At 32.4% G+C, this 27,263-nt stretch overlaps 1 protein-coding gene across 1 annotated transcript; it reads left to right on the plus strand.

The window, feature by feature from the left end:
- Positions 1-132: 132 nt before the first annotated feature.
- Positions 133-26,723, plus strand: LOC149421884 (nose resistant to fluoxetine protein 6-like). The gene is made up of 13 exons (XM_089634329.1): positions 133-343; positions 3,404-3,639; positions 5,210-5,403; positions 6,180-6,316; positions 6,404-6,584; positions 13,741-13,896; positions 14,259-14,381; positions 14,515-14,760; positions 15,583-15,678; positions 16,144-16,273; positions 18,116-18,290; positions 22,551-22,693; positions 23,888-26,723. Exons 1-13 carry the CDS (start codon positions 133-135, stop codon positions 24,053-24,055), a joined length of 2,196 nt encoding a protein of 731 aa, XP_089490455.1. The 3' UTR covers positions 24,056-26,723.
- Positions 26,724-27,263: the final 540 nt, after the last annotated feature.

Genomic DNA, 27,263 nt, shown 5'->3' on the forward strand with positions numbered 1-27,263 from the left:
ATAAATACATGGCCGCTGTTAAAGCAAAGTACAGTCTCCCGACCTTGCTGGTTACCTTAAGTGTTTTCCTCGATTTCTATGAAATGTTTGTTTTTTATTAAATCTTTTAATCAGTCATTATATTCGGACTAGATGAGTTCAGGCAAACTGTTGGAGTGTGGTGCAGTTTTGGTTCTATTGTTGTCACACGGTTGTGCGCTCAGTGAGAATGAAGGCTTGCGGAGGAGCTCGGTGTACTACGGGTTGGCTCTCACAGCAGCTGGCAGAGAAGGAAGCGTGTGCCTGGAGCAACTGGCTGATGCACAACGAGGAATACGAAACAGAGATATTTGGGCTATGAAACGTAAGTACATTGCGTGCATTGTTATGTTATCGCTTTGGTGCTATTTGTGTCACCTGATTGTGCGTTCAGAAGGAAGCGTGCGCCTGGAGATGATACAGAGATATTTGGGCTATGAAATGTAAGTAGATCGTGATTGTACTTAATAAATTCTTTTATTTTTTAAGGAAACAGACCCACACATATTTTTGACATATAGCGTGGTTTACTGGGTTGCATAAACTAATGAAGTTTCCAGATTGAAAACATTGACATCAGAAATCAAAATATTATTAACTTGAGAAACCTAAGGTTTATGCAATATAAGAAATTATTAACTTTTGAGATACCCAAGGATTATACCATATAATATATTATTAACTTTTGTGATACCTTAGGTTTATAGAATATAAAATATTATTAACTTTTGAGATACCCAAGGATTACACCATATAATATATTATTAACTTTTGAGATACCTATGGTTTATACAATATAAAATATTATTAACTTTTGAGATACCTTAGGTTTATAGTATATAAAATATTATTAACTTTTGAGTTACCAAAGGATTATACCACATAAAATATTATTAACTTTTGAGATACCTTAAGTTTATAGAAGATAAAATATTATTAACTTTTGAGATACCTTAAGTTTATAGAAGAAAAAATATTATTAATTACAGAGATACCCATGGTTTATAGTATATAAAATATAATTATCTTTTGAGATACCCAAGGATTATACAATATAAAATATTATTATTTTTTGAGATACCTTAGGTTTATAGAATATAAAATATTATTAACTTCTGAGATACCCAAGGTTTAAAGAATATAAAATATTATTAACTTTTGAGATACCTTAGGTTTATAGAATATAAAATATTTTTAACTTCTGAGATACCCAAGGTTTATAGTATATAAAATATTATTAACTTTTGAGATACCCAAGGATTATACCATATAAAATATTATTAACTTTTGAGATACCTAAGGTTTATACAATATAAAATATTATTCACTTTTGAGATACATAAGGTTTATACAATATAAAATATTACTAACTTTTTGGATACCTATGGTTTATACAATATAAAATATTATTAACTTTTGAGATACCGAAGGTTTATACAATATACAATATTATTAATATTTGAGACGTAAGATTTATACGATATAAAATATTATTAACGTTTGATGTACCTAAGGTATATACAATATAACAAAATTGCGTTTTCCGTATATTAAGGTAATTATTACATACTCCCAAAGCATGTGTGTTTTAAAAAAAAATTAAATGGTATACATCATTTATTTATTATACGCCATAAAAGGCTTTTACAGTAATATGATACATTAGATTATAAGTACACAGTGGTACATAGGCGAATATTAGTATTACATTTAAGAACACAACAATATGTATACAAAACGACATTGAATGGGATACAGCTGAAATTTTCATAAGGCATAGAATGCTACAATAATAGAAAACACCTCATTTAAACAGAATAAAATATACAGAAAAGGTGACTTGCCAACAGATATAATCTAGCAAAATATTATAGTAGCGCAAATAGTAGTGAATCATAAACTATATATTGTAGTTAAACTATATAAAAACAACATATTGTTTAAATATATCTTATTTCATTTTCTCTTCCATTAATATAAAAAACATCTGTAGAAAACAAGAGAAATCACATTAGATTTCGAAAAATGCTTGTGTTTTTAAAACCGGGTTTTACCGAGCAACGCGGGGGCTTCAGCTAGTTTGTTATAATTTCGGACAAAGGCCTGGTTATTTAATTTTTTCATTCCTTCTGCGGCTCTAATCAGACAGTAATGTAAAAATAGGAATTCTTTTTGTGAGCAGATAAACAATAATTTCATATGCTTGTCTGGAACCACTTGGGATGCTGAGAGAAATTATTCAATTTTTAAACACGTGTTTCCGGACGAATGGCATCATTTACTCGTGGAAAATTTTAAATAAATTTCATTTGTCATAATTTTAATTTAAGGTCTTAATATATTTATTTTCTGTTTTTTTAATAAATTAACTAATCTTTAAAATATTTTAATGTTTTTTTTTACAATATCTTCCTATTATTTCGATAAAAAAACCTTAAATGAAAAAATTACACAAATCGTAATTTTTATTTCGAATTCAATGTTTTGTTTATTTCTTGCATATGTTTCTAAACTCTTGAATTTATGTCAAGATTTTGTTAATTTAAATAGGAATATTTTTTGCTCTTTAGTAATTATGTGTTTCGTTCAAGTATATTGTTATCGGCATAAAATTGAATGATTCGGTATATATTTATTAAAGCTCTTTATAATAATTACGAGAATTTCATACATTTCGTGTTAATAAATTAATATTAGGCCTACAATTCATTTTAAACAAAAATAATTAAACCAAATAAGTAATCGAATTATCATTGAAAGACAAATGCCAAAACAGCACAAAATCAGAACAAAACCAAAAAGTTCAAAATCAGTTTTTTTTATTAAAAGAATTATTTTTTCACATAATATGCTTAAAAGATGGAGCTGTTACAGTTTTCATGAGCAAACCAGTGCGCACGCATGGTTGCTCATAGGTTCCTCTTGGTTCACCATTGTAAATTACGTCCATCAAAATTCTCTGAAAAATGAAATGAATAAACAACGTTTCTATTTAAATCTTGAAGACAATATTAGTGATTTCTAAACGAAAATCTGAAACAGAAAAATCAGAAAAGGAAACGGTCACATCTGATCGTTTAGAAATCACTAATATTGTCTTCAAGATTTAAATATTACAATTTGAGGTTTTACTCAATAAAGTTATTCCGAAAAATAAACAACGTTTCAGTAAAATCATTAATCATTTTGTTCTGCAGCTCGAATCAATCATACTTACGTAATTTTGCAAACTAAATCCAACACGTAGATCATTGCGGCCGGGGAGATAGGTAGTAGATGCTATTATATCGGGATGCTATTACAGTGTCACTGGCTCAGAGCAGTTGTAATTATTAATGTGCGGTTTCAATGGAATCCGATGGTAAAATGATTAACACCTCTCCAGTGATGGACGCATCCGGCGTGCCCACCTCCAAGCTGTTCTGGGGCAACACTTACTGGCTGGGCTCCAAACCGCAATGCAACACCGCGGGCTCTTCATCGCGTGCCCCCGTGTCACCTAGCCCGCGGGGCGAGGCCCTGTCCCTCCCCTCCTCGCGGCCGCCCTTCCCCGTGGCGTACTACGGGGCCTACTTCCTCCACGACTCTACGATGATGATGCCTAACAACTTCGAAGGAGAGGTAACTATGAAATTTATAACAATGAATTTGGTGAGACTTGAAGAAGTGGGGACGGATGCTCCACTCTGGAATGAAATGCAAAGTTCATGAACTTAGTCATGTTCTCCTTCCTACTTGATGAAATTTACATAATTATTTTTAATTTTTATTATAATATCATTATATTTTATAACTACTCGAATCAGCGATGGTCGGAATAACTGCAACTTAGCAATCTTTTATTAATATATTTCTCCATCTTTGTTTGTAAAGATGTACGTTTGTTTCATCACTATGCATTATCTCGGCACTGGAATGACATAGAGAGAATGGATAGATACCACAGACATAGGAATTAATAGACGAGAAGATAATGGCGAGGGGTAAAATCAACTGTTGAAGAACGAAGGGAGTAAGGCTGACTGTGATTCGTCAATAAATCAATCTGACAGTAAATAGGCATCTCGCATTATAATATCACCATTTACTTCTTAAAAGTAAAATCTGCTTTTGAATGAATAGACATTTTTACATAGGAGCGCAAATTACTCGCCACGTTATGAACAAATTTGCGAAGTCCAAATTCGGCAAAAAAATTCGGTTCTATTTTCAGAGTCGAATATTTCGTTTAAGTATTTAGTTAAGACACTTTTATAAATGTTCATAATTTACTTCCCAGCAACCAACCAGCTTTGTGTTTCGCGTCCAGACGTTTCTCGATGTAATAGTATATGTTTCTAAAACTGATCTATATTATACGATGTGAATATGCTTAAAATAAAGTAAAATAATGCTTATATATGGAATGTAATACGACAATTGGGTTTATTCTCTTTTTCACATCTATTTTTACAAGTTTTCATAGTACAAGTCAACATTTTGCCATGTTATTTCGTAAAATGAACCGATGATGCCTCGACAATAGTTCGCACAAGAATGATGACGTCACGTTTTCAAATTTCACTTGAGGCCATACGCGAGCACAGCCGGCTCCAATGGAACCGGTATGGGGAGTGGGGATAATACGCTTTTAATCACTTAGGGCAGGTCTACTAATATTCATATGTCTATGATAGATACCAATTATTAAACGCAGTGTTGTAACAGTAAAAATGTAGTACACTTCAAGATTCTGCATTACGTGAATTGTTGAAAAACTCGGAGAGTTGGAGAGGAGAATTGTTGAAAATCAAGGAGAATGCATGACGTTGAAATGAATGGTATAAGAAGTCGGGAACGCCCGAGGAAGGTATGGCACGATCGAATGAATCAAATACTTATTTGCGATAAAATGAGGATAAAAAAATATCGTCTTGAGAATGTTATTATTTACCCCTTAAAATTACACCCAGTTTTCAGGAACACTAGAATTCACAACCTAAAAACTATACTCCAAACCATTCGTAACCCCGAACAATGCTGTGGACTTAAACTAAAATAAACTTAAACTGAAATACAAAACAGTTAAACAGATCGTAGTTTTTTATGTTTCGTAATAAAATCAACAAGTGCTTACAAATGGGCAAGACTCATTCGCTTTTTCTTTTCTTTTCTTTTAATGAAACGGTTTTTTTTAATGTTTGATTTATAGTACCGAATTACTCTTGGCCTCTGCCTACCGGCATCATGTTCTGAAGCGGAGGTTGCCGATCTTCTACAGGAGTACTTCGACTCCAACGTTCTGTTCTTCCAGACTCTGTATAACACAACCCTGAAGATGGAAAGCGTCAAGAAAATAGATTATGACTATTCGTGGATGGTTTCACGGAGATTTCTTTTATTTGTGTAAGATTTGTTAAATATTGTTATATTTCTCAATTGTTCAGCATATCTTAAGAATTTGAAAGTATTACTTTTGACATAAGAATCTCTAATAATTCCCAAAAAAATTCTTTTTTTTTTTAATATTTACTCCACACAGGAGGCCCTGAAGAAAATAATTTCCCTCGGGGCCTATGTCATCTTTGGGGATGCTGTGTGGAGGGTCTTTTTTTGGAGAGGAAGGAGTGAACATGGGTCTTGAAGAGTCCCATGTTGTAGGAGGGAGGAAACACAGAGGCCGGCAGTTCGTTCCACAGCCGAGCTGTTGAACTTAAGAACGAATCGTAGAAGCGACCCGTTCTCATGTGACAAGTGTCAACTGTGTACAAATGTTGGGCGCGCGTTTGGCGTGTATCCCGACTACGCACCGGTGCCGAAGGGATCAATGACGCTAGTTCCTCAGAGCATCTTCCATTGTAATACCGATAGTAACTTAAAGTAACTTAAAAATATTTTTTTATGTAAATCTCTGTATGAAAGTCATATATTTTTTGAATTTTTCATAATATATGTTGGTGTCTTTCCGGAAAAAAGATTACGTAAAATTAATTCTAAATACTCCTTTCGATTACTCAAACGAACCATAAAGCCATCATATTTTAGACCAATGTTTTGCAGTTCGAATAAGTACTATTGGAACATTTACTTAATGTCGAAACTTTATATTTTAATTAATTCATTCATTTTTTCAAAAACATTTGTACCTAATTTGTCATCAAGTAAAATGTTTTATTTTATAGATTTGCTATTTCACTGACGATTGCTTTATGCATTTTGGGAACGGTTTATGATATCCAAATATCTAGTAAGCCAGTTATGGATGAAGACAAAGTCAAACAAAACGTTGTGAATTCGACAGCAGAAATATCTAAAAATGGTTTGTTATAAAAGTATACCTAACATGGCGTTCGATATAGAAATCGGCCACTGACAATATTATTTTATTAGCGGTGTTTATTTTCAGGAGATGGAGTTCAACAAGAAAATTATATCAATGACATTGTCTTATTGAAGAAAAGGCAAAAAAACTATCCCGTTTACAAAAAACTACTTCTATGCTTTAGTTATAAAAGTAACACCGAATTATTATTTGATACAGATATCAAAGAAGACAACAAAATGTGTATGCCGTTTTTCGGACTTCGGTAAGGGTGTTACTTTTTGGTATAATTTTACGTACTTATAAATATCATAGAAAATAGTTTTCAGAAACAGTTATATCAAATCTCAGATTTTATTCCACTCTTCAATATTAAGCATTTACGAGTATTTAGATAGAGTACTGTTCGCTCACACATAAAAAAGTTTGAAATCGACTTCCATCCGTGCCGCTGCATAATGATCTTTTTGACGCGCATGTCAAAAATACGTCATAGCCACCTTCTACTCTATTCTTTATTCTTCTATTCAACTCTTCTATCTTAAGCATTTACGAGTAAATATATACAGTACTGTTCAGTCTTCACTCACACGTAAAAAAGTCTGAAATTTACTACCTTCCGCTCTGTTGCTTAATGTTTTCACTATGATCTATTTGACGCGCATGTCAAAAATCAATCATAGCCACCTTCGTAGATTGCACTGTTCGAAGAATCAACATCCAGAGAAATAATTTTAACCATCTATAATTATGATGGTTATTTACATATTCACTACAAATAATTTTACATATGAGATGTATTTTAATATAATTAATACATAAAAACGCTATTTACTATGCATTATTTCTCTCAACTTAGAGCAATGTCCTATTAAATATAGACATAACACAAAACCTCGAAAAAATCTGTCCTACTCAAAAATCAAGGGTTGAAATTTTGACCGAGATTTTGAGAGCGTATTATAAATTATGCAGAGACGAACGTTATACACAAAATATAATTATAGATTCACATTTATGGATTTTATTTGTATAAACAAATTACGGTAAGATACTTATGTGATAAGTATATTTATGAACCTATTTTCTTTGCTTTTGGACATACAAATGGCCAAAATTCTATTATCAGGGAACTTTACTAACTTGGACAAATCCAAACAAAATGTCGCCTGCTGGGTCTAGTGAAAATAGTTTTTTTAAACATTTAAAGGGCCATCTTACCCGAAACGATTTATTGATATAATCTGCTCTAAACAGTTGCACAAATACAAATACGTTATAATCAGTGGCGGTTTTCTGAACAAAACTTGCATTTAATAATATTCGCACATTATAAACAGCGCGCCGAAATTTTTCCTCTATAATCAACGCGAACCCAAAAAATACGGTCCTGTGCGTTATAGAATCAGCACAAAAAACTTAATATAAAAAACCAAAACAACACAATCCCCCACGGTGAAATATTATTAACTACGCCAACACAAGATTATCTTTGTGCGCCGCGATAGACAATGTTTGATGCCACGCGCCGGAAGTTGAACTTTGCACTACACGCAAGTTAAATATTATTTTTCTCAATAGTTTACAGTCCAATTTTCGATCCAACCATTTGCTTTTTATGACATTTTGTTAATCTACTAGTAAAACAGATTTTGTCTTAACTGTCTTAAGTCACTAGTAATGTAAAATTGTGTTGCGCTTTCTCTAGTTTGGTTTCGGCTTTCGACTGTAATAGTTTGACACAGTTATTTTTGTAAGTTATACCTTGTATTGTACAATAGCAAAATACCTATACAGGTGTCATTTACATTAAAAAATAAAACGCGTCGGTCTAAAAAGGGCTTGAAATTAAAATGAAGAAATCTGCATAAGCTTATGAAATATGCATACAAATATAAAAACTTATCTTGATAATCTGAACACCCAGTGAAAACACCACGAACCTTCACTGATTATAATCTTGTGATTTAAAAAAAAATCTTAATTGTTCTTTATTCAGTGCATTGTTTATTACAGTCATTTGAGAATGTTTAGACCACTTAGCTAAGCACATTTCCGCATTGTAATGGTTAATTTAATATGTAAAGTACATTAACATAATATATTATGTATGATAAGTAATAAATAGAAGATATTAAAAGAAATATAGAAATTAAAACAATATAATAAGTTAATGAATTAAATATATATATATATGAACATCGAAGTGAGTATGTGTTACTAAGACAGCAAATAAGAAAAATATAGTAAACTGTTGATATTTTGTATGTGCGAGTTACAATGAAATATGTGGATACATTATTCTTTAGTATTTTTTTTTTGTATAGATGCTTGTTTGAACTTCGGCTAATAGTATTAGAGTGAAAAAATGATTGTCACAATATTGTTCCAAACAAATACTGACGCGATTCTAAAGTACATGACACGTATCAGTGGTGTCAAACAATTTTTAATAATGTATTTAAAAACAATGAATCCTTCTGCTAATAAAGATGTTATTTAAAAACAAACAAATGCAATACATCTGCAGTACCACGATCTTTGCGAAAACCATAGTGGTTATTTGATGGGATTTTATTATCTTCGAGGAACTTGAGGAGTCGTTTTACTACATTATTCAATGATTTTGGAAATTGTGTTCAAAAGGAATATTGGCATGTAACTATTTGCGGAAGATCTGTCATCTGATTTGAATTTGGAGTTGAATGAAGCATGTTTGAGAATATGCCAGATTGGAGGCTTAAGTTTATAATATGCTGGAGAGGCTTCGCAATAAAAAACTTTTAGGTGCTTAGTAAGTTTAGTAGAGATTGTGTCTATTAATGGTGAGTAGTTACTTTTTAATGTTGAAATGATTTCTATAACGTATAGTTCTGTGGTGGGAGTAAAAATAAATGGACTATATCTCAAGGGGGCCAGGAATATTTCTTTATCAATGTCATGCTTCGAAATATTATATCTGGCCAAGATATGATTGGAAAGGTTGGGACAGTAAAAAATTAATTTATTTATTTATTAATTTACGGGCAATATGTCCATTAAAACCATAATATTGACACGAATAAGAAAACATAGATGACAGTGAATGGAGAGTACATGAATGTGAAAGGCAAAGACAATGTAAAATAGAAAATGTACATATAGAAAATAACTACAAGTCAGAGCATCAATAACGATTAAGTTGTTAAAAATTACACATTACGTATCGCTTTTTGAAAGTCATTTAGACTTACACAAAAAATTTAATGCTCTGACTTGAGTTTACAAGTCTTGACATTCTGGACAAAGAAGAATGGTACCATAGTTATTTGATTGGTGATTGAGGAACAACAATTCATTATTTCGGAGTCTACGGGATGGGGTGTTGAATTGAATGAGTTGTAGAAATTAGAAATGAAATTGAAATTGTTTGAAAAAAAAAAAAAAATTTTAAAAAACAATTGAAATGGTCTGCGATTTTTCAGAGTTATTACTTGTATTAGTTGGTGAAAGGTCTTCAATGTTAATCTTATTGATGGGTGTTGTCGTGCCATATTATATGTGTCATGTTCGGCGTTATTGATTTGTTTTTTATAGTAATCTTCTCTGGCCTCTGAAGTAATTTTTTGCACACATTTCTGTATTTCATAGTCGTTGTGATTTTGTTTACAGATAGCGTGAAGTTTAACGCGCACACGGATATAACGAATTTTACCAACAGTTATCCGAGGTTTGAGGTTAGTGTGATGACATTTAGTTTTGTGAGCTGTGTCGGATGTGGCGTTGATTAGAATGTTATGTAGTGTGTCTACAAGAGATTTGCAAGCAGAGTTAGAATTCTTCTGTTTGTAAATATTTGAACAATTTTCCTGAGAGACCAGCTGAAATAGTGTATTTTGGGATATTTTCTTTTGTGGGATTTCACGAGGCGGTAGTTTGTGTATTTTATGTGAAAGATAGGTTATTTTAGCGTAGTGGTCTGTGACCGTGCATTGGTCTACAAGAGATATAGTTTTTAATTTACATTATTAAAATACATGATCAATACAATTTACTGACGAGCCAGATACTCTCGTGGGTACTGTGATGGCTAGAACGCAATCTTGTAGAGTTAGTAGATTTATACAGGGTGTATCGGCACGTACCTGACAAACTTTAACCAGCTATTCCTTAGCATATTTGAAGTACAAAATCTTATGTGCACTTTGCTGTTCGGTAACGTTTTTTTTTTAATAAAAAATTTACTATTCATATTTTCACCACATGTCACCACTGTTTTATCCTTTGTCAAAGTTTGAAAACCCATCTGGCAAATATTTTATTCGAATTCCGTTGAATAATGCACGTGTGTACCTATATTGGCGGACTTTTACAATCACAACGAAATGGCACGGCACCATTCGTCTCATTTTTAACTATTATTATTTAGTGTGTGCGAAAGAGCGAAGACGCTTTTTGACATACTTGCTCATAACAGCTGTTGAACACGAAACGCAATGCCAATGACAGTGATGGAGTGTGGAATTTTTTTTTTTTTTTTTTTAATTGAAAAAAAAATGCTACCGGACAGCAAAGTGCCCACAACATTTTTTACTCCAAATGTGCTAAGGAATAGCTGGTTAAAGTTTGTCGGGTTAGTGCCGATACACCCTGTATATTCATTTGGTTGAGGATGTATGCAATAATTATATTTACACTAGAAGTTAAAAACAGTAACATTTAATAGGTAGATATAAGGTCATTCACAGAGAGAGGGTGAGTATATATTGGTAAAACACGGTACAGGAAGGAGTTTAGGCATAATAAGAATGACAGTTGTTCGGGTAAAACTTTACCTTTCTCGAATAATTGCCTAAATGGGTAAAGTTAAATTAATATAGGTAAATATTCGGAATCGCTGGACACGGAAAATACGAAATATTTTTAAATAATACCTACTGATTTACCTTAATTACTATAAAAGGAATCGAACAGCGTTTGGGAAATTTTTAATTTTAGCTTTTTAATTTTTAATTACGTAAAATGAAAATTCGCTTTCGCTGTATGATGACAGCCTGAATAATTTCTGTTGATAACATTTTCTTTTGTCGGTATTCCTGAAATGAGCGGCTAGAGACAATTAAAAAACGTAAATTAAAAAAATATAATGTTATACAAAATTCCGGCAAAATAGTGCCTACTTAAAAAGGATAAATGATTTATTTGGCTATTATTATCATTATTATTTTATTTAACCTAACCTATAATAACCCAACCTATCCTAACCTATAATAATCCAGCCTAACCTATAATAATCCAACCTAACCTAACCTATAATAATCCAACTTTCCTATGTCCTAACCTAACCTATAATAATCCAACCTAACCTAACCTAACCTATATCCTATCCTAACCTAAAATAATCTAACCTGACTTAACCTAACCTCACCTATAATAATCCAACCTAACCTAACCTAACTTATCCTAATCTAACATATAATAATCCAATCTAACCTAACCCAACCTAACATAACCGAACCAATCCTAACCTAACCTATCCTAACCTAACCTAACCTATAATAATCCAACCTAACCTATATCCTAACCAAACCTATAATAATCCAACTTAATCTAACCTAACCTATAAACTAACTTAACCTATACTAATCCAACCTAACCTTACCTAACCTAGCATAACCCAACCTAACATATCCTAAACTAACCTATCGTAACCTACAATAACCTTTTTTAAATATTTCCTTATTTGTAAAACAAACCTAAATACCTTTATTTTATTTTTCGAGATTGGCTAAAATAGTACCAACTACCTAGTATTTGCATACAGTAAATGGTAAAAATTATAGCCACTCATATCAGGAATACCAAAAAAAGAAAATGTTGTCAATAGAATTTTTTCCGGCTGTCATCCAATGCAACGAAAGCGAATTTTCATTTTACTTAATTAAAAATTAAAATGCTAAAATTAAGAATTTCCCATATGCATTCAGATTCTTTTCATATTAATTAAGGTAAATCAGAAGGTTTTATTTAAAGATATATTTCGTATTATCCTTGTCCAGCGATTCCGAATATTTATATACCTGGCAAAATGATTGTTTTATTATACATATAAGTACATGTCAGATAAGAGATTTTTTGAATAATTTTACAATCAACGAAGAGTTTCTATCCGCTTTTCCACCGGTTGGTGGCCGAGTTGCAGGTGGCAGGCGTAGTGTGTTCAATTCCTCGGCTGGCTAAGTCCTCCATCACAACTCAAGCAACATTTTCAGCTTACTGTGGTGGTAGTAGGAGATTTTCAAATATTGTCAGGTTATTCGTAACCCGGGAATGTTTGTCTTTCTTTTTAAGAAAAAATTTAAATTTAAAAAATAAAAAATCTTCCGATTGTGTTTCATGATATTTTATTGGGTTGGCAGTGCCTATACTTCCGCATATTGTTAACTTCGTATCGGTGTTCTGTCAAAATAGTGCAAAAGTATTATTTACGTAAATAATATTAAATATCAATATTTTTCAAAATCGTACATGCAAAGAGTTGTTGTTTATTGTCATTAAGTTGAATCAAATGTTTGTTTTATTTGTAAATGCGTATTAAAACGGTAGCTTCACGTTAATAATTGCCGTTGTTTGAATAAATGAAATTGTACGTATTTTTATAACGCTCTTATGCGCTCTTTCGACCAATAGGGAAACTACTCCAGCGGCCGGTAAAGGAGGGATTGACATTTTTTAGGAACCTGAGAATGTTTGATTCTTGACAGACGTCAAATATATAAAACGTAATTGTGGATAATTTTTACTGTAATTTAATAAATCCAATGGATTTTAACTTTCTAAAACATATTTTCTTCGATATTATCCAAAAATTATATGAGTAGAAACGATTTTTTTGAAGAAATGAGGCGATCCTATTTCAGTATGAAATCGGGTCTTAATTTTCAAGTTAGCGGAATTTACCCGAAACACACAATTTGAATTTGACCAATCAGAGGGCCTACATCGTCCAGACGCAAGGGTAATAATCAGATTGAGAAAATATGGATATTATCACAATTATTCACGCACGATAAGGAGTGATTAAGTAAATTTAGAAAAGGGATTATGTTTGATGTGTTAGGTGATAGATATATACAAGAAATAATTGCATGTTTATACAAAACAATTTTGAGACAAATGATTAATTACGACAAACAATTTATTTTATTTTATTTCAGGGCAATTAATTAAAGCAAGTCGTTTAAATATTCGTATTAAATGCGCAAACCCCAAGAGCATGAGTAAAAATATACGAAGATATAAAAATAGAACATGTAATAATATATAATATATATTTTTTTAAATCGGTTACTACACGTTATGGCTTGGTTGGTTGGTGAAAACCAATGTACCGCACGCACCTGCATCATTAACTGAGTTCAGAAACAAGTTTTTATTTTCAGAGTTATAATGGAGAGCTGGATTATAATGAACCACGTGGCGTTCTACTCGGTGGACATCACCCACGATAGAGGCTTTGGCTTCTACTTAACTGGTTATACATTCATGCAAATATTTGTTAACGCCACCTATTTTGTGGAAACTTTTATAACAATGAGGTACTTAAAACTATTTAACTCAAATATTATTCATAATTTATGTTTGATAAAGATAAGGGTAATCGCTAGCTCAGTCCCAGTCGGGAGGACACTCGGCTGGTAGTCGGGGCAGATAGAGTTCAAAACTCACAGCACTCGCTAAGTTTCTCCCTTTTCAGAAAAACTTCTGCATAGCGCCAAAGGTCTGTTCAATAAATCTTTTGGTTAACAGCTTATTTTTTTAATAAGACAAAATTTTGAGCCCTTATTATTCAAAATGCGAGAGTCAAGGTTTTATAAATATCGTTTTGACATTGTTTTCTTAAACACATATAAAGCATCGTCTAGGTACGGTTTTAACGGAATAATTTAATGTTTTTCAGTGGATTTCTAATGGGCTACATGTTCATGGATATCGAAATTAAAAAAAGAGAAACTGGAAAAAAGGACTCCGCGCTGAAGAGAAGTTCTTTCGTGCTCCTGGGAATTTTACAAAGATATATAAGGTATTAAAACACTCTATATTACTCTGTATTATTACTCAAATTAGGTGTTGCACCGGCCAATATAAACAAATTGCAGGAGTGAGTACAAAATATGTTGACCCCTGGACTGTGGAAACTAGAACTTTGTATTCAGATTAGTTCCAGCCTATGCAGTCGCCATCGGTGTCGCTGAGTTCACGGCCAAGTGGAGATATCGCGAGACCATTTATTGGAGCACTGAAAGGAACGACGTCTACTGCGAGGAGTTCTGGTGGAGGAACCTCCTCTTCATCAACAATCTGTTCCCCAAGAGTGAGATGTGCATGACGTGGAGCTGGTTCCTGTGCACGGACATGCAGATGTTCATCATCAGTTTGAGCCTCCTTGTTCTGTCAACTTCGTAAGTATTTATGTGCAAATCTGTTTTTTATACCATTGTTGCCAATACAAAAACTGAGCGAATATGATGATGCGTAGGACATCTTTTTTCTGCTTCAGAAAACAGATTTTCCTCTAGGAAAATGAATATTTTTCTGTGAATAATAATAAATAAAGAAAGTTTGTCTAGTCATGTGTATTGTGAATTTTTTTTAAGCCGTTATCATTTTGCTGCTTTAAAAAACAGATTTTACGCTTGGAAAATTAATATTTTTTTCTAGTCACGTGTTTTGGAAAAACGCATAAATTTTTAAGAAATACGCTACAATTTCTAAATCTTCTTTATTTCGAGTCTTGTTTTGGGAACCAAATCGTATTTCTCTAATTGTGTTGTAACATTAAATACGGTTTGAATGAACCGAAATAACTTTTAATCATGAAAAAATTAAAAAAAAAATGTTTTTGTGAATTAATTGATCAAAGGTTAGAAAAACTATCTTTCTTAATAAGAACGAATACTTCTAGCTATCAAATGTACATTAAAATAATAACTAAACAGCCATTGAGAGTTTATTCATAATCCTGTTTGAACTTATTTACTTAATTTATTGACATATACATAGTGGTATTGACCGCAACAAGATTGTTCTTTTTTCCTTTTGGTTATTGACTTTCGGTTCTTAAATTCTTCTACTCAAACAAATAGTTTACAAAATGAGGAATGTGTTAATTGATGACATGTTTTCAATACCTGTCATTGTTATTATACGACGCTAATGTTAGGTCTGCAGTCCGAAGTCAACAACATACAAAATATAACAATAATTCATTATTTTTATTACAGGTATTTTAAACTGGCTGTGGGAATTTTCGCAGGTCTTGTTTTGTCAACTAGTATCTACGTAGCATATCTGACACACGATATGAACTTTGTACCGTAGTAAGTTTTTTGAAGTTTACTAATATTTTATTGATAACGTGGAACGCCTTTGAGCCGTGTGATGAAAAATCTGGTGACGGCTAAGAACATTTTATTTTGACGCCTTACATAGAAATCCAATAAGGTCCAATCGAAGTCCAATAGCCCAGCGTCCTGTTTTACTTACACTTGCCAGACATCGTAGATCTCTATCCCATTTGAATTTCGTAAAATAAAGTTATGTTATGGAAATTTAAGCTTCGATTGGGCAATAATATTCTATGCCGCATATGAATATCCTTATGTACTTCCCAAGTTTTGTTCTTCATATTTTCAATCCCTCGATTGACTTGATTCTCCCAGAACAACATTTTCCGAATTGGGATGCCATATTCCCAATGACTAGTTCATTTCACACATCACAGTTCATTTCAAACTATATTATAAAATTAAATAATGCATATAATATTTTTTCATTATTTTTAGCTTGGACAGTATGTGGCAACATTTTGAGTTGTTTTACAGTCCTGTATGGTGTCGACTAAGTGGCTATATCATCGGCTTGACAGGCGGATATTTACTTCGACAATTAAACGGAAAATTACCGCTTCAAAAGGTAAACATACAATTAACTAACAACTGACTCAAAACACGCCGTTATCCTATCTCGGCATTCACTCCTTATTTAATTCACATTCAAACATCGTCTACATAGTCTTCTGTTATTCTGACCTTTGAAATGACCCGATTCCAGAATTTTATTCGCTTTATCCTGTCATGTCTTCACCGGGCGTTCCTGGCTTCTTCTACCATTAACTTTAATAATAATAATAAATTCTTTATTCCAGGATGTAGTGAGGTGAGTGCAATCCCACGCATCCCACGCATCCCATACAGGGTTTAAGTACAGATAATATTTACATAATAGGAAAATAGATAAAAAATTAAAATTAAAAATGAGATCAAAGCAGAGAAGCACGGGAATCCATCAGATATCAGATTGTGGGAGCAAGTATCTTTCTCCAATGGTCTTCAATGCTCGATCCTGAAGTCAGACGGGATTCTATGATAAGAATATTTCTGGAATGGTTCATCCTTCCCCTCAGTCCTGCAATCCTGGTTCTTAATAGAGGTGTAAATCCGTAGCTGTTAAATTAGTTAGTAAGAGTTAAAGTATATTCCTCTTAAACTCATTTATTAGTTCATCCGCTATAGATGTAGATGCTCAAGAGCATATAAGAGTGCCTTTCTTAAGAGGAACGGCTGCGAGGGCTTTTTCAAACAAAAAATTTATTAGTTCATCCGCTATAGATGTAGATGCTCAAGAGCATATAAGAGTCCCTTTCTTAAGAGGAACGGCTGCGAGGGCTTTTTCAAACAAAACATTTATTAGTTCATCCGCTATAGATGTAGATGCTCAAGAGCATATAAGAGTCCCTTTCTTAAGAGGAACGGCTGCGAGGGCTTTTTCAAACAAAACATTTATTAGTTCATCCGCTATAGATGTAGATGCTCAAGAGCATATAAGAGTCCCTTTCTAGAGGAACGGCTGCGAGGGCTTTTTCAAACAAAACATAAATTCGGATTTGAGGCCAAAATACTCATCTAAACCAAAAATGTCTTCTGAGGGTATAACGAATATCTAGAACGAATGGTTCCATGATAACTCAACAAAGTGACAATTCAACACATTTTTAAAAAGTGATATAAAGTCATTAGAAACGATGAAAAAAAATTTAAACGTAACCTACTGAACCCAGTTAATAAAGTTTTTGTTTCATCACTTTCCATGACTTTATATAACTTTTTAAAGATGTGATGAAATATCATTGTGATGATTTATCCGTTCACCAGAACGGATATGTGCTACTTTGATTATTTTTGTGTTTAAATTAAGGTATAACGGCCATTAAATATTTCAATATTGCATTATTTTAGTTTTTATTTAATTTTCATTATTTCAAAATAATCTTGCCCTTCCTACTATGATAAATACATGAAGTAAAATAAAAAATCGTAATTCACAAAAATTTTGTTTTATAAAATTAATCGTTTAATATAAATACAATAACATAAAGCATAGCCATCTCTTTAAATTAGGGCTATCGTCCGGCAACGGGAAGATTTCGGAGCACCGCACAGCATACGTGGGTCATATTCTTGGGATAAAATAAAGCTAGCCATATCTACAAGTTAGGGCTATCGTCCGGCAACGGGAAGATTTCGGAGCGCCGCAGGACACACATGGATCATATTCTTGGGACTCTTCATTCCCGTGAATATTTGCCTGTTATTTTATTTTATAACCAAATATGATAATCCAGAGAACCTAGATTGTGAACATAATTGAAACGTTTGTAGTACTCAGATGTCACATACGGAGGTGGTTTCTACACTATTTCTTGATAATATAGTACGGGATTGTATGACTCTCCTACCTAATGAATATGTATTTCAGATGACGATAAGGATATGTTGGAGTATGTCGATAGCCACCATGCTTGCATTGCTGTTTGCTAAAGCCGACAGGAACTACTCGCCTATCGGGAGTATGCTGTACATGTCGCTCTCCCGGCCCGCGTGGTCCCTGGCGGCCACGTGGTTCCTGATGGCCAGTGCGGCGGGGCATGGAGGTAAATTGTACCAACTTTTGTGAAAAAGATGATTACAAAACATAATTTAAAATATTTATAAATAGAAAACCTTTAGCGATGAAGCAGCAAAAACACGACCTCTCTGACGTCGTGAAGTTTGAAAATCCTTTCAACGTTTTTCGCTGGAACCAAGCTTTAACACAGCTTAATGTTTATTAAGGATTTTAGATTTTTGTAGGTATTGAATTTTAGAAATTTTTAAAAAGAAATTGAAAAAAAAAACATTAACTGTTGAAATCTTTATAACTTTAACTTTAACAAAACTTTATTTCTGATTTTTTTTGTGAAAATATTATATTACGTGTAACTTGCGTATTGTTATTCGTAATATTATGTACACTAGCAGTTAAAAACCCGCTCTACGGGTTTTTTTCTGCTAGGCCCTGCGGGCGGCACTTCGTTGGGCTTCGCCCAGTTCAAGTGATTCTAACAACAGTTACATTTAATAAGTACATATTAGATCATTCACAGAGAGAGGGTGAGTTTATATTGTAAATAGATTGTTACAATATAGCGCCCCTGAGGTGATATCTCACAAAAGCGGCGCTATACAAATTGTGCAATAAATAAATAAAGATATTGTATACATTTTATTGCGTACAATAAATATAATATAATATAAATATATAAATAAATATAATATAATATAAATATAATACAATACATACACTTTATTATTTATGCATTGATATACAACGGAAATAGATAAAATAATGTAATCTTATTAAACTTTATTTCAAACACGAATAACTTTTTTTGTTTTTAATGAGTTTTTATTATTCACAATGTACATTTGTTACGTATAAATTTTTTTATAAAATTAGCGACCGGTTTCGACACGTCCGTGTCATTAACTAGCTATTTTAAAACTAAATTTTTTAAGTGCAGAAATATGGGGTTTTATTTAGTTTGGTTCTTTGGTTGGAGGGATTTGAGGGAGGGAAATCCAAAAGACCCTACAAAGAAATTTCAAGAAGATGTCAAAAAGACAATCAAAAGCTGCTCTTTACTATGTGGTGAACCTAAATATAATCATCTAGTATTAACTAATCCACAGCCTCCTAAACTATATGGTTTAGCGAAAATTCACAAACCAAATATCCCCATTAGACCTGTTGTTCCTGCATATTCTAGCCCCAACTATAATATATGTTCTAAATTTGTATCTTTATTCAAATCTAATAATTTATTCAGATCACATCGTTCAATTAAAAACAGTTTGGAGTTAATAAATAAAATCAAAGACTTAGACATACCTAGCAACAGTAAATTAGTGTCCTTTGACGTTGTTAATCTTTTCCCAAGCATTCCCACTAACGAATGTAAAAACCTAATTGTAAACATTTTAAATAATTCCCATTTAGATCAAACCATTGTGAAGGAAATGTCCACTTTCTTAGAAATTTGTACCAATCAAAACTACTTCACCTTTAATGATAAATTATATAAACAGCATAATGGTCTCTCAATGGGAAATCCCGCTTCTCCATTGTTTGCTGAAATATTTATGGATTCCTTTGAAAACAAACTTTTCGAATGTGGACTTTCCCTTTTAGCTAATGTATTTGTTTGGTATAGATATGTTGATGACATTTTTGTAATTTGGACAGGTAGCAACAGACAATTAGACAATTTCCTCACTTTTATTAATAACATTCACCAAAATATAAAATTTACACTGGAACATAACGATAATAACAATTTAAATTTTTTAGACTTAAACATCAGCTTAGATAATAATAAGTGTGTTTTTAACATCTATAGAAAACCTACACACACTGACTGTGTTATACCTTCTACTTCAATTCATCCTTTGTCCCATAAACTCGCCTCCTTCAACTCAATGATACATCGAGCCATTAATGTCCCTTTAAATATGGAGAATTTCAATAATGAAATTAACATTATAAAACAAATAGCTCTAAACAACGGATATAAACTTGACATAATTAATCGTTTAGTTAATAAGAAACAAACCAAAATATTTTCTAAAAAGTACATTTATAGTGGAGATAATAACACTCAATCTAGTAAAAATCTAATATATAAAAAACTTATTTATATAGGCAACTTATCCTTAAAATATCCCGCATGTTACCAGTTAATATTTCGACAGGTTTTTACACTAATTCTAAAATAAAAAACTTAATTAATAACAAGGATGTTTAAAATAAATTAGATAAAAATGGGATATACACTTTAGAGTGTAATGATTGTAACTCGCAGTATGTAGGTATGACTCCAAGAAATTTCAAAACCAGAATTAGGGAACACGAACTATGTTTAAAAAATAATAATTTCTCCGAGTTCGCTAATCATTTGATAGAGACAGGCCATAGCTTCAACGGGGATAAAACTAAGTTTAAACATTCTAACATTAATAAATATTTTAATTTGTGCGCATTAGTCACATTAGAAATCAACAAAAAAATTAATTCAAGCATTAATATAGTAAATAAAATAATAGCAGCTTGCAAATCACCTCTATTGACAATGTTCCCCGTTATGTTGACTCCTCCCTCCGTTTCCCTCGCAACCCCCTCCCCCTCCCTCAAATCCCTCCCACCAAATAACCAAACTAAATAAAACCCCATATTTTTGCACATAAAAAATTTAGTTTTAAAATAGCTAGTTAATGACACGGACGTGTCGAAACCGGTCGCTAATTTTATAAAAAAATTTATGCGTAACAAATGTACATTGTGAATAATAAAAACTCATTAAAAACAAAAAAATGTCTAGAAATTGTTACATAGTGAATGCCAAAGAAATACAAAAAAAAAACGAATAACTTTGTTGACATCACTTTATTATATACAAGCACTACATGTTTCATGAACGAAGTTCACCTCATCAGGAGTAAGTATACTCCGAATTCAAAAATTAAATATAGATTACAATTGGAAAGAAGAAGTGGAAGTAGTTTATATTTTTTTTTTTGCTTATTTATTATATCTGATTTTATATAGACTATAAATATTATGTATATTACTATAATCTATATTTAATTTTTGACTTCAATGTATACTTACTCCTGATGAGGTGAACTTCGTTCTTGTAACATGTAGAGGTTGTATGTAATTAAGTGATGTAAACAAAGTTATTTATGTTTTAATAAAATAAATAATGCCATCACAAAGTGGTAAGCTTCCAGAAGAAATCTTTTTATTAAACGCTTGTTAGTTGTCAAGTAATTTTGCGTATTGTTAGCTGCATATTTAAATATTTGCGCCAGTCATTAGGTTCGTTCTTATACCGCAAGAGGGGCAGAGTGGTCGAATTTTGCCTGCAGACCCCCTATTCGGGATTTACCCGAAACATAAGATTTGAACTCGACCAATCAGAGGGCCTAGATCGTCCTGAAGCTAGCGTGATAATACTATCAGATTGTTTCGACAATACGGAAACATGTACACAAAATGCTTTATAAGAACATTTAAAAAATGTAGGTAGCTATTCCTCAAAATTCTTATTTTTTTCGCGTCAATCAAACAACTCTTTGTTGAAACCCTTTCACACCCGCATTATTGTTTCCACATGTATAAAATGCTTGAGAATAAAATAATCATAAATTATCTCAGAAAATTATTTGCAAAATTTTCAATTAGCAAATGTCAAAATATTTCTCTTTTTTGTGGCGGGAATAAGGATTTCAACCGAGCGAAAAAAATATATGCAACAGAAAAGATGACAAGCTATAAGAAATCAAAAATATGGCTTTTCTAAATCGCTACCGTTACTCTACAAAAAAATCACAAAGTTCGTGTTAATTTGAATTAAAACTGGGGCTGAAAGGGTAAACCAAATACAGAGTATATTTGTTTCAAATAAACTAAGGTACCTAATCTTATTTAGAGAAGCCACACAACGAAAAAGTTTTTTTACGAGAATGTAAGGGTTAGTACCTGAGTGAACAAATGCGTCGGGTAAGGTTAGTGTGTTAAATCCTCTGCTAGCTTTGTCCTCCATCATTTTAAAAGCAACATTTTTCACATACCTTTATATCTATTATAGAAATAAAGGGAATTTAAATATTGTTAGGTTATTCGTTGTCAGGTAGTACAATTCATATCTTTGGTGAGTCTTAAGGGCTTCTCTGGAGTTAAAATAATATCATATACATACAAGGCTTTAAGGTCCATTCAAGTTTGAAACGAGGAACGTTCTTGATTTGTTCGGGTTTTATCAGTGAACGGTTCCATGCTTTAGAATCTGAAATATGAAGGTGGTCTATTTCAGGAGCCGTGGCCCGTGTTCTGTCCCAAAAGTGGTGGATCCCGCTGGCAAGGGTGACTTACTGCAACTACCTCCTCAACCCTATACTCATCACTCTCACGGTCTCATTCCTGGAGGCTGGCCACGAGACGGCAATACCCGCTGCGGTAAGAGCACCTTGTCTTCCATATTTCAGGAGGCGTGGTCAGTTTCGTATCGAACAATTAGTGGATCCCGCTGGAAATGGTGTCATACTTCAACTCCACCTAACTCTTTACTCTTCACTCTCACGGTCTTATTCCGGGATGCCGGCCGGGAGACGGCAGTACCCACTACGCTAAGAGCACGCACCAAGTATTCCATATTTCCACGAATGTCACCTTTTTCTTGTACTTGTACTTTCATCAAAAGCGATCTTTTCTGGTTTTTTATTACATGTTAAATATATTTGTATATTATCTGTATATTGTTTGAAAATCATTTTAAATAGCGCACATTTAAATTTATTTTTATAACCCCGCTGTAGTGAGATACTGGGCATGTATTTTTATTATTTGTTGAATCAATTTTTATATTTTATAAACATAATGATTGAATTGATAATTCATATTTTACCCAGCTTAAGTACTAAAACTCGCGATGTTCTGTGAGCCATCCTGACAAACAAAAAATTTTCTCCCTGGCAAAATTTATCAAAAACAGTTAAAAATCAATCTTCAGGTCGGTCCAGCAAAAATAGGTTGTGATTTTAAAAATCAAGACATTTACAGTATTGTAATGCAATTACATGCCAAATGCTATCATGCGTTATTTAAATATAAAATTATTCAGGATAGAAACCTCCAATCTGCATAGAAGAGGTTCACCAATAAATAGCGGGTATTAAAGAAGTATGATTGTTTAGTTATTTTATTACCAAGAGAAATCCAAAATGTATACGAAATAACTTATGTAACATATTATATTATCTTGTATATTATTTATTATTATATTGCATTATAAATAACTTATCTAATATAATTACATAAACCATTAATACTTTAATATAATTACACAAACTATTAACCTTCTCTGATAATTCCATCAATTATTAGGTATTTAACTCTTTTGTTAATAAATTTTTGATTCTGTTGTATTTTTACTGTAAGCGTGTGATATTTTTTTATTCTTCTCATCTTTCTCATTCAAAATAATTATGGTAGTTCAAAATTCAGTAATATGTGTGTAATTAAAAAAATATTATTTGTGAAAGCCTTAATAAGCGCGTATTGACGTGCTGAAATTGCGCAGCAAAATTATTGTAAATTCGTTATTATTGTCATTATTCGTAACTAATTTCAGTAAAATATATTTGATTTCAGTTTATGTTCGGACTTGGAACAGTCGTCGTGAGTTTCGTATTGTCATTTTTTTTCTCATTGACATTTGAGACTCCCTTAATAAGAGCATCCAAGATGATGCTGGAAGGATTTGAGCAAAAGGAAAAACCAGTCGAGATCAAGAAAACCGCAAGTTATAAGAGAGATTAAACTACGTGTGTTTTCAGAATCACCATCATGGTGGTATTATTATTTGGTATTCACATATACCAGAAGCATTAATATAAATTTTTTTCGATAAAAAAATACTGTATAATATAATAAAATATGTTTTCAGAATACGGCTGTAATCGAAATAAGGTTTAAAGAAGAAACATATTGGGTCAGCGTACGCGATACACGCTTTACTGCGTTTCCAGTTCAACTTACACAATGCTTCTAGACACGCAACACAGTGCTTCTAGACACGTGTGACCACGTGACAAGTGATCTTTAGTTCTTAAGGTTAAACGCAACGCTCGTTGTATTCTACGTGTTCATAGATGGCGTTAATTAATTCATTGTATTAAAACACGCTTTTTGCAAGGTATTGCTTTACAATATTAAGACAAATTATTTGTTTGCGCCCGCATATACGCAATATGAATATGAATAAATAGTTTTGTCCATATAAAAACTCAATTCTATCGAGAAAGGCATACAAATACAATATTGGATTGAATCATCGGTACAATATTGTATTTGTGTGTCTTTCTCGAAAGAATTAAGTCTTTAAACGAAGAAAACGTTGCGTTTAACCTTAAGTACGTGGCGCTCAGGCGAATCAGTGGACTTAACAATTATTATTGTTTATGTGTTTCACTTAACAGACTCAAATCGTAGCTTTGTCGTGTCTTGCGATTTAGAAAGTGAATTTGATTACGATTTACTTAGTTTATTATTTTATTAAGCAAACGGTCAAAACAAAAAACAAAAAAAACATAACAGTAGATGCATAGATAATACCACTCATGGATGTGAAATCAACTCGTTGGAGAGGTCACGCCACCCTGTAATTAATCTAAATATCGTAATGCATTGCTCACATAGCATACGTCGACCCAGTGTGTTTCTACCTTTAAAGTGACGTGCTTTTTTAATTCATTCTTCATTCCTTAACATTAAATATTAATTAAATCTTAATATGTTTCGGTTTATTTTTTAAATGTTTTCTCTATCATATCCATCCTTTTTTCCGTTATAAATGTAAACTCTAACTTTATTTATTAAAAGAAGAACGAAATACCAGCTCAAATCAAATCTTGGCTTCCAGGCCGTGTCACGGCTTTGTTTTTTATCAACGTAGTAATTTTAATGTATTGTTCATCCTTAAAAAAGTCACAGAGACTTAAAAGCTGTAGTTTTATAATTTATTATTTACAGCAAATTTAACATCAACACTCATCGTCAATTTAAGTCGCCCCTATGTAGCTGCATTACTGGCTGCATAATTATATCAAAACGGATTTTTAACACACGAATAGTTGAATTTTTAATATAAATTATGTATTTTTTAATTAGTTCTTAAATAGCTTTCGACAGCATATCTCATGTCAAACTGATGCAAAAATTACGTGTAGAGGGTTTTAATGACAGAGCATTATATTAGTTAAAAAGTTATCTTCACAATAGAACACAAGTTTTAAAAATAAACTATATTTTAGGTCTGCCCATTACAGGTGATTTTGGAATACTACAAGGCACTGTATTGGGTCCATTACTTTCCATATTGAATGCTAACGATATTCTTTAACAAAACCTCAATGGAAGCATTATTTCTCACGTGGATGACACTGTCATCATAGTAAAGGGTCGAGACTGGAACAGGAAATATAAAGGAAAATGCAAATAATCACATGCAAATCCTAAAATACTGATTTCAATGAAAACTTTTTCTCAATTAATGCCAAAAAAATCTTTTATTCCCTTGTCTATAAATAAACTTAAAACAAAACCAAATATTGAAATAATTAAACGCAAACTATCTGTAATAGCTCATGAACCATTTTAAACCAAATTACTGAAATAAAGTATCTCTGTGTAATTATAAACCAACATATGAAATGGAACCGGAACAAACATATGTGTGAACCTGTTAAGCGCATTAGGAAATGTATTTCTACATTTATTAGAAAACATTCTTAAGTTGAATAATTATAAAATATTACATTTAGCGCTAGTCCAGTCATTAATACATAATGGAATTATTGGATGGGGAGGTGCTTATGAAAAAATTGTAAGCCCTGTAAAGGTGGTACGAAAACTAATTATTAAAGATATTTTGAAAAAACAACCTACATTCCCTTCAGCAACATTGTTCAAAATTATCCAAGTGCCGAAATATTTAAAAATCTATAAAAAAGTCTCAATATTACAAGTATTCAAATATAATACATTGTAAACAATTAAAACGTAATTCAACATTAAGACACAAATTAATATAACATCCACTTTCCTCTATTTTCTACACGACACTTTACACGACGGCAATTATATTTACAAAGGGATAAAATATTTTAATAGTCTTCCCCAAGAATTAAAAAAAAATAACAGATTCGAGATTATTCAAGAAAAAAAGTAAAATTATATCAATAAAACTGAACACGTGTAACACCACTAACAAAATGCGTTCATTTTGAACCATATTTTTGTTTTATAATGTTATCCCATCCTGTACATATATCCTGTAATAATCCTGTTATATCGTACACTCTATGATATTACTTTTTACTGCTACCTCAAACTCAAAAGCTAGTTCATCGGTGTTCATTCGTTTAGAAATACTAAAAAACATATTTCTCACTACTTTGTTCTTATGACATCCACTATGTATTTTTGTAACAATATAATATGTTTTTCATGTGTTATGTATTAAAAAAAAAATTGTGAAAATACTTTTTCGAAATAAAAAAAATACATACAAATTAATTTATTGATTTTCGCGGGAATGGGAACTGCCGCCCCAGAACAATTTATTGGAAAACCAACACCCCAGCCATAGGTCACCGCAAGTTGTTTGCAGCGTTTGGTGACTTAGCAGGAGTGATTGGGTTCATGGATGAGGTTTGTCTGGGTCTTGACGGCGGTTAAGTTTACTCACCTACTGTGTGGCGGGCCAGATCGCAAGAGACCGGTTGAGAGAGACTTTTTTACCTCTCCGGCCAGACTCTCTCGACCCATCGCCTTTCACCGTAGTGAGAGGGATGGATTCATACGTCCGGACTCATTGACCCCCCCCTACAGATTCCTAACCCCCCGTCCTACCTTTTTCCTTCCTAGAACTTTTTCTCCTTTCCTTACCTTCAAAGACCCCCCCCCCATACAGCATCCCCAAACACGATAAGGGCTCTAAGGAGAAAAAATCCTCAGTGCCTCCTCA

The sequence above is a fragment of the Hesperophylax consimilis genome, chromosome 8 (assembly GCF_061612785.1).
Source record: "Hesperophylax consimilis isolate HC1 chromosome 8, BYU_Hcon_1.0, whole genome shotgun sequence".
NCBI classification, from domain to species: domain Eukaryota; kingdom Metazoa; phylum Arthropoda; class Insecta; order Trichoptera; family Limnephilidae; genus Hesperophylax; species Hesperophylax consimilis.

What these genes read in the sequence shown, in the direction of transcription:
- LOC149421884 (XM_089634329.1), top strand. Translation starts at nt 133, where the DNA reads ATGAGTTCAGGCAAACTGTTGGAGTGTGGTGCAGTTTTGGTTCTATTG. An exon ending in AGCAGAAATATCTAAAAATG is followed by an intron (nt 6,317 to 6,403) that starts GTTTGTTATAAA and finishes GTTTATTTTCAG; the next exon opens with GAGATGGAGTTCAACAAGAA. An exon ending in ATGCCGTTTTTCGGACTTCG is followed by an intron (nt 6,585 to 13,740) that starts GTAAGGGTGTTA and finishes TTTTATTTTCAG; the next exon opens with AGTTATAATGGAGAGCTGGA.